Source organism: Corella eumyota, chromosome 1 (genome assembly GCF_963082875.1).
Source record: "Corella eumyota chromosome 1, kaCorEumy4.1, whole genome shotgun sequence".
Lineage (NCBI taxonomy): Eukaryota > Metazoa > Chordata > Ascidiacea > Phlebobranchia > Corellidae > Corella > Corella eumyota.
In genome coordinates, this window is record NC_137490.1 from 16817835 (window position 1) to 16826832 (window position 8998).

The following is an 8998-nucleotide window of genomic DNA, read 5'->3' on the forward strand; positions in this document are numbered from 1 at the left end:
TATGATAAGCATTGTTAAGTAGGATGTTGGATTTGCCTTATTTACTTTATAAAAGATGCTTGAAAGTTCTTATACGGGTTTTAATTAATTTTGCTTATAGAATAATAGCTGTTTTATACGAATTTAATTTTTATTTAATCTGTTAGTTTAATATTCACGGACTCGCCGATACAAACACACAAAACAATCTTAAAAATTACCAGTTGTGGTGCGAATTATGTTTTGTTACATTTGTCAATTTACTAATGGTGTGGTATAGAGATATAAGATGCCCTTTTATTTCTATTTGTTATTAATTTGGTAATGCTTATCGCATTTTTCCTTTTACATGTGTAAGTACTTTAAAAAGTTATAATTTATTTGGGGATAAACTTATTTTATTGCAAAAATCTATAAATCGCGCCAATACGTTTTTAGAAAAGAAATGTTTTGCAATAATTTCACGATGTGTTTACTTTACCAAAATGTTGTATAAATCGTTATGTTTTAACAAAAAAGCCGACATACAAACAAATAAGCAAAGCATAGGTGAGTAGAAGCCTTTGGCAGCGGCAGCGCGGCGAAGTGGTCAATGATCGGCAGATTTGAAAGGCAAGAAAGTTACATTTCAGTTACGTCTGTACGTACAGACGTAACCATATACTTCTGTACTTTGATACTCAGATAAGATAACTACATACAGAAGTCAGGAAGTACAGTACAGATACTACTATAACGACGCATAACTTTATAATCATACAAAAATAATGCAGTAACCTCTGAGCTCTGATTATCTAAGACTAAAGTTAAATAATTGAATGCTAAACACAAATTTTTGTTGCAACAATTTAATGTTTTTTAGGGTATATACAGCAGTCTGGTAATTAATTGGTAAAAAGTAGCTAAAGCTAAAACTTTAAAATATTTTAAAACAAAAATTGGCAACTTTTACAATCAACAATGTTTCAACAAATTCCTGATGCTGACGAAGCAAACTTCCGAGCACATTTGTTGTCTGTGCTTTCAGCCATTTTATCTCCTGATCAAAATGCCAGAGTTGCTGCTGAGCAACAACTAAAGGTTCTGGATGTGACTGAAGATATTGGAGTGCATTTGGCCGAGCTTACAGTGGACAGCAGCGGAGATTTGGCTGTGCGGCAACTTGCCTCATTAATTTTAAAGCAATATGTAACAACTCACTGGTCTAATTTGGGCATTAAGTTTATCTCCCCTGTCACTTCACAGCCTGCGAAAATGGCAATACGCAAAATGCTTCCTCTTGCTTTGCGTGATAATAGTAGCAAAATCCGATCCAGTGTTGCTTATGCCATGTCAGCCATTGCACATTGGGATTGGCCAGAAGATTGGGAAGATCTTTTTCCTCAACTGATGGAAGCAATAACCAGTGGTGAAAGAAATTGGGTGCATGGTGCTATGCGAGTTTTAACAGAGTTTAGTAGAGATTTAACGGACCAACAAATGCCACAAATTGCTCCAATTATTTTACCAGAGTTGTTTAAAATTTTTATACAACATGATGTTTACAGTATTCGAACTCGTTCAAGAGCAGTTGAAATATTTAATACCTGTCTGTATCTTGTGTACTCAACAGAAGACACTAAAACACGAAACTTATTGCAAACCGAATTTGTAACACAGTTTACACATGCATTTGCAAAATCTATTGAGATTCCTAACGGTCCAATTTCTGATTGTGGTTTAAAAAAAGAAGTTCTCAAAACCTTGGTTAATATGATGAGGTTTGTTCCCCAACAAATGGGTGAAGCTGTACCTCAAGTTTTATCTGCGGTGTGGCAACAATTAATCCAAGGTGCAAGTTATTTTGTTTCGCGTGAGGTTAACTGCTCAGAAGAGGATTCTGAAACAGTAATTGACTCAGATGGTGAATCTTTAAGTTTCGGAAACTTAGTTTACTCAATTTTTGACTTTGTGGAAAGTTTATTGGATTCTCGGCGATCGAGAAAGATAGTCAAAAATTCTTTGTCGGAGCTTATTTATTATCTTATTATCTACATGCAAATCACCCAAGATCAGGTCTCGGTTTGGATGCAAAACCCAGATCAATTTGTAGAAGATGAAGATGAGGAAAGCTTTTCATTTAGTGTTCGTATCTCTGCACATGACCTTTTCATGGCTTGTTGCAAGGAGTTTAAAAAAGAGAGTGCAACAGCCATTGTTGGTGCTGTACATAGACTTTTAAATGAAGCCCAAACTAAAAAGAACAACGGCGATCCACATTGGTGGAAGTTGCATGAATCTTGTTATCTTGCAATGGGATCAGTTCGAATGTTACTTGAAGAATATTCCAAAAAATCAATTTTACAGTTTGACTTTAACTCATTTTTAACCCAAGTTGTTTTAAGTGATCTTAAAGAATCACCATTTGTAGCTGGAAGGGCTTTATGGGTGGGCAGTCGTTTTTCTAATTTAATGTCTCCGGAAATAATGAAGCAATTTTTTGAAGCCACTGTACATGGTCTTCAGCCAGAACAGTCTCCAGTAATTAAAATCTCTGCAGTAAGGGCTGTTTTTGCTTACTGTGACCATATAGAAGATTCACAAATTTCTCCTTTGTTGTTTCACTATTTACCAAGTTTTATCGAAGGTTTGTTATACATGGCCACTCGAGCAACTGTTGAGGTTTTATCTTTGCTTTTGGAAACTCTGCAGATTGTTTTATCAAAAAATAGTGAAATAACTACTAAGTATCAAGACCAGGTCATACCTCTTGCAACTGCAGTGTTTTTAAAATACACTCACGATCCCCTTATTACATCACTTGCATTTGATTTGATAACAGAAATTGCTTCTCACGAACAATGCAGTGAACAAGTACAATCAAAGGTACTACCAACTATTGTAAGCATTTTAAATTCACCGCCCGAAAAAGTGCCTACCGGATTAATATCAAGTGCAATGGATATTTTATGTAGTATTGTTCGTAAGATCAAACCTCTTTCACCTGTTTTTGTGAGCAGTGCCTTTCCTGCCCTTATCAAATGTGCAATAAATTCAGACGATAACGAAATCTTACAAAGTGCAGGTGAATGTGCGAGAGCTTATATCTCGATTGCAATTGATCAACTATTTTTATGGCACGATAGTGATGGTCATTCAGGTGCCTACTACTGCTTACAACTTATTTCAGTTCTGTTAAGTAACAAATTGCCAGAGTATAGTGCTTCGTTTGCTGGTCGATTGGTCTCTGTATTCATTTCTCAAGCTAATGACAAAATATCAATTGATGATATTGACATAATTTTGAGGGCAGTTTTAAGCAAGCTTCAACAAAGTGTTACTCTTACTGTTGCACAATCACTTCTTCTAATTTTTGCACATCTGATGCATAGCAAAATAGAAAATGTTGTTACCTTTTTGTCGACGGTTCCAGGGCCTTCGGGTGATTCTGCTCTGCTTTTTGTAATGAGTGAATGGTGTGATAAGCAAAACTTATTTTTTGGGAGTTACGATAAAAAAGTCAGCATTACAGCATTAGCAAAACTACTACAGTATGGTCTGCAATCAAATAACGAACTTCTTAAACAAATTACAGTTCGAGGAGATCGAATTCATGGAGAAGGAATAAGAACTCGTTCAAAAACTCAAAAAGAACCAGAAAAATGGACTGTAGTTCCTCTTTTTATTAAAATCTACAAAATTTTGTTAGGCGAGCTTCGCAATCAAATTGAATCCAACTCGAAAGAAAACAATTTTTTTCAGTGGGAGGATGGGTCAGATGAGGAAGACGATGTTGATTCCGAAGATGGAAGACAAACTCTGGAGGAACTTCTAAATGAGAACTCTGTCATCGAAGCAGGATATGAAGATGATGATGAGTTTAGTGAGGATGACGAAGATGCTGCAAAGGACCCTTTAAATTCGATTAATATTGAGGAATATTTAAAATCGTTTGTTCTGGAATTCTCAAGGACTGATATGCATAACAATTTTTTTGCCTCACATTTAAGTTCATCCGAAAAGGAATTTTTAACCCAGATGTACAAGTAAATTGGTACTAACACGTTTTTATATATTTTAAAAAATAAATTGCCAGCATGTTAAATTATGTAATTGTTTATTTTAAATTGTGATATTAATTAAGTTTTTAATGTGAAATATTTGCTCTGTGCTGTAGTTTTTGAAATAAAGTTCTGTATTAGGTTGCCAAATTATTATGGTTATATCTGCGTAACTACAATTTTTATTTTCTTTTATAAAAATTTTTAAACTGTGTTTAATTAAATTTAAATTGTTTATTAGTAGCTGTGTGTACATATCGCATGTAACAAAAATTTAGGAAATTTATTGGTACCATGTTAAATTTTTGATTTTAAATTATTATCAATTAATAATAATATATATACAATGCTTGGTGTTAATTATTATTTTTTTATAGATTAGGAAAGTTACTGCTGCAAATTTATAAAATTTTAAACAAATTGTAGTTTAGTGGAATATGTCTCAAGGCAGTGTTTTATATCAAAAACATGACTTTTTATTTCACCCAATCAAAGATTTAACTAAGAATTGGAATGTAGATATAGCTTCGGTGCTCACAGACTATATAGATGAGGTTTATCTACGGAATATTTTGTTATATATGCTTTTTAATTTTACAACATTAAATTTTATTTCTGCTAGTTTGTTTTTTTTATGCCTAATATATAGAAACTAAAGCATTGCAAATTATGTAAAACTGTATGTTAATGTAAAAGCTTATAGATTTTTCTATGTAAAATTAATCTGATTTTTAACTTTTTAGGTGAGCAGAATGACTTTTACTTTCAATGAAGGACAAACCAGTTTAAATTTTGCCGAAGCCTCAATGTTAATCCAAGGTACAGCTTGTGTTTGGAGTAGAAAAGTGGAATATTTGAACGCTCTGGTTTACCAAACGCTGGATATTATTACTAAAAATAAGTAAGTAATGCTTGATCTCAATATCTGAAAAGTAACTTTGCTTTATAATTTTTTTTATTCAAAAAATATATATATATACAAAAAAATTAAAAATTTTAATAAGTTATTTTGTGTTGTAATGAAATTCAAATGTGTAAATTTAGATTACATAGTATTGTGTATAACTTGAACTAATACCCATTCTGTTTGCAGACAAGACAAGCAAACTTCTACTAACGAAAATCAGGAAACAGGAAAAAATGATGAATTTGATGATAGTGAAGACAAGGTTTACTTTTTCAGAAATTAAAAAAAAACATATAGAAATAATATATATACAATTTGTTACTACATAAAAACAACTTTGTGGAGTATGTTAAGTGCAATATTTATTTTTAGTAATTGCCAAAAGTGTAGGTTAGCTTATACCCATAGGCAATAATTTGATACCAATTATAGCCTTTTACAACAAAGGATATATTTAAAAAAAAAACAAACTAAAAAAATTATTGATTATAATTTTTATGCCCTGAAATAAATGGTATTATAAAAATAATTTTATTTTGAATTTGAATAAAAGTTGACAATTAGAAGGCAATATGTTATTTAATTTTTACGAATTAGTTGCCAAATATTTCTTTAACAAATTTTCTAGTAATTAATATTTTTGTTTAGTTTATTGAATTGAATGACTTAACAGCATGTCCTAGAAAGTACATGACACCACAAAATAGTGAAGATGATGTTGTTTTGTTTCCGGAGATGGCAATTCAATTATTCGATGCTCCAATTGATCGAGGATCTTTATTCTATTGGTATAAACAATTTTTAATAGCCACTAGCCAGTTTGTTTTAAATTGTGTTATATCGACTAAATTTTGTATAAAATTGCAACATTTATGTGCAAAAAATTTAAAAATTTTATTTTATTTTTGCAGTGACCTGGGAGAGGTGGTAAATTATTATTTAGACTTTTGGGCAAATCGAGTTTCAGCATTACCCAATGGTTTAAAAATAATCGGAAATCCCTTTAACACTGAAAAAATGTCCTACCCTGAATTTGAAAAAGTCATTTCAACAGCCGAAGGTAAGTTGCCCTAATTAAAACTTATATACAAGTACTACGAAAAGCTTTTAACATATAAAATTTGGTATTAAAATTTTAGAAAATGGTGATGGAAATAATGATCACGCTGATGACATTGTGGATGACATCATGAATGATGATGATAGTTGTCATGACACTGGTGATGATATTCATCATAATGATGAAGGGGTGGAAGCTTTCGATGAAATTATTGAAGAACAAGTAAGTTTAATAGTTTAAACATTTTTTGTTTTAAAGGGTTTGTTTGTCGGTCATATCTGTGTAGTAAATGGTATGCAATAAATACCTAAAAATTGATCACTTTTTTAGGTTGAGGAGAGGCAGTTACGACAAAGAAGAGTGTCAACTACACCTGAATTAATGGTAAGATTTTATAAATAAAAATAAAAACTTTTCTAAACTTGTAAATCTCTAAATTCTAAAGGGTTAATTTTTTTGTTTATGTTTATCAATTCTTAAAAAAATGTTTTTTTTCGAATTTCTTAAAATATTTGTTAAATTTCATTTTTAGTCTATGGTTGAAGAAAGTCACATTCCAACTGCATTGTTAGATGAACATTGCTTATGTGATGTGTGGACTCCTAAACCAATGTTAGCCCAGAGTAAAAAGACGATAAGAATACCAAATTCGTTACAATCTAACCCAAGAAAGAGAAAAAAAGAAGCCCCATTAATACAGATTTCATCAATCACCGATTTTTTTAAGAAAATGAGTATGTGTTTTTAAATAATTAAATTTTTTGAACGATGCTTAATGTTTTTTTTTGTTAGATTTTTTTTATATTATTTACCTAAAAATTGTATATTTTTGTGTCTTTAGAAGTAAAAGGTGCAAATTATCAAGAATCAGCGATAGAAATAGAAAATAAAAGACTGGATAAATTATGGAAAGCTGTAATTTTACTTTTTATTGTATTTTGATTTAATGTTTAATATAAATATATATAACTTTAATTTTTTTTATATTTTGTTCATCAATTTTTTTCATTTGATTTATTATCTTTTTTAAAATTTTTTAGTTGAAATTATCCCACTTACAGCATTGTAGAAAAAATGGCCTAGAAAAGGAACAACGTAAGTTTTTAAAAGTGTTTTAATTAATTTTGTTATATTTAACTAACTTTAAAATTTTGGTAAAGTTTTTTAACTGCCTTTAAAATACTAATCTAGTGTTAAAGCCCCTTTCTGATTGTTAAATTCTTCTTTTAATGGTATATAGATCATAAAATAAATTTTTAATTAAAAATGGTTTGCTTATTTTATATCATTTACCTATCCTTTACTAGTAATAAGATTAATATTAAATATTTTACAGGTAAGTTCATGGAAGAAAGAGAAGATATTGAAAATAATAATGATGATGTGTTTCATGATAATGATGATAATAATTCTGATGAAGATGACTTTCACGATATTAATGATCTTGTTGATAACATTGGAATAAATGGTAAACAACTCTATCATTTTCCATTAATTATAACTTTATAATCTGTTGTTAAATTTTATTTTTTTTTCTATTTTTTTTATTGTTTTTATGTTGTAGCTGAAAAAGATAATATTGAAGATCTAAATGATATCATTGACCCTACTGGTTTATCATATGAGGATCGAGTACTTCAATATGTCCAGAGATATTATAAGATAGCAAATGAACAAAGAATAGAAAGTCAACTTTCACAAAGAGTTAAAGAATGGGAAAAAGACATAACACCTTATATGGAAGTGCAGGTATGTACTTTAATCAATTTTTGCTTTAATTAAATTGTGAAACATCTTGTGTTCTGTATTAAATGGCTGTACCACATTTTGATTTTATTTATTTATTTTAAAACCTTGAAAAAAGTGGTGCATAGTTTACATAATATTTCATTTTTAGGTTTCTTAAAATTTTGTGGAATTAAGTATTATAAATACAAGGAAAACTTAGGTAATAAATATGTTATTTAATATTTAGAACAAACGACCTGAGTTTGATATCCACAAATACGGGGATGAAGTAATATCCAACTTTAATGATGTCGGAGAACAGAAACTATTTCGTGATGTCAACAGCAAGGAGGAAACTTGGTCAATTTGCAGAAGATTTGCTGCTACCTTACAACTGGTAAAAATGATATTGTTAAAATTTGCTTTAAAACCATGTTTGCCAGAAGTTTTGTTTAAAATAAGATTTAGTAACAATTTTGGTTAGATACACATCTGTTATTTTGTGAAATAGTTATTTTTAACATCTTCGTAACAGAGACTAAATACAATTGTTTAAATAAATAATTTTTAATATAACTTTTAAATATTTTTTAATATGTAGATTTTCAACATCTGAAGTTTAATATCCAAAAAATACATTTTTTTAAATTTTTTAGGCAAATGATGGCAATTTCCTTCTACAAAGTGATGGTGATACAACAGTTAGTTGTGTGAATTCTCTTAGTTTAAAACTTTTATCAAACTTACGTTTAAGAGATCGATTGGCTGAATACAATCATGCTTGATACTTAATACTTTTTACTTTTCAGTCTTTGTTTTCAAATATTTTCTTTCTTACTATCTTAATATTTTCTAATCATGTTTTATTTTTATATGTTGATTTTTAATAAAAAGAAGTATATAAATGTTTGTTTTCTAATAAAATAACAACAAAATGTTTTAGTAAAAAAGCAACTAATTCACTTACAGAAAGTTTGTATAATTACGTTTAACTAGCTTTAAAATAAAGATGTAATTGCTCTTAATTCAAACAAAAATATCTAATAAATACAGCTTATAATAAATAATCTTATTCTAATTATTAATAATAATTAAGAAAATAATAAAATTATGTTAACTGAGATTTAAATATTTGGCAACCCTGAATCTTTTAATGTGAATTTAATCATTTTCCATTCATTCATTTATTAGGTTAAAATTTGTTTTTATTAAACGTCTTACCTTGATACGTTAACTGAAGTTAATTTTGTTACAATATGGTTAGAAAATAACAAACTGGCAAGG

The 8998-nt window shown here is 29.4% G+C and overlaps 2 protein-coding genes and 1 long non-coding RNA gene across 3 annotated transcripts; 2 read left to right on the forward strand and 1 right to left on the reverse strand.

Moving 5' to 3' along the window:
- The first annotated feature begins 858 nt into the window (after positions 1-858).
- On the forward strand, positions 859-4307 carry LOC145750850 (importin-9-like). Its single transcript, XM_082566926.1, has one exon. It carries the CDS (start codon positions 940-942, stop codon positions 4006-4008), a length of 3069 nt encoding a protein of 1022 aa, XP_082423052.1. The 5' UTR covers positions 859-939; the 3' UTR covers positions 4009-4307.
- Positions 4308-4405: 98 nt separating this feature from the next.
- Positions 4406-8613, forward strand: LOC145763945 (condensin-2 complex subunit H2-like). Its single transcript, XM_082575499.1, has 14 exons — positions 4406-4573; positions 4763-4920; positions 5113-5188; positions 5575-5714; positions 5838-5986; positions 6066-6208; positions 6317-6370; positions 6519-6720; positions 6828-6901; positions 7027-7081; positions 7323-7454; positions 7551-7735; positions 7962-8111; positions 8371-8613. Exons 1-14 carry the CDS (start codon positions 4457-4459, stop codon positions 8497-8499), a joined length of 1764 nt encoding a protein of 587 aa, XP_082431625.1. The 5' UTR covers positions 4406-4456; the 3' UTR covers positions 8500-8613.
- On the reverse strand, positions 5322-8647 carry LOC145763947 (uncharacterized). Its single transcript, XR_014288471.1, has 3 exons — positions 8462-8647; positions 7972-8108; positions 5322-5708 (listed from the first exon to the last, which is right to left on the reverse strand). It is a non-coding gene; the product is annotated as an uncharacterized LOC145763947 (long non-coding RNA).
- Positions 8648-8998: the final 351 nt, after the last annotated feature.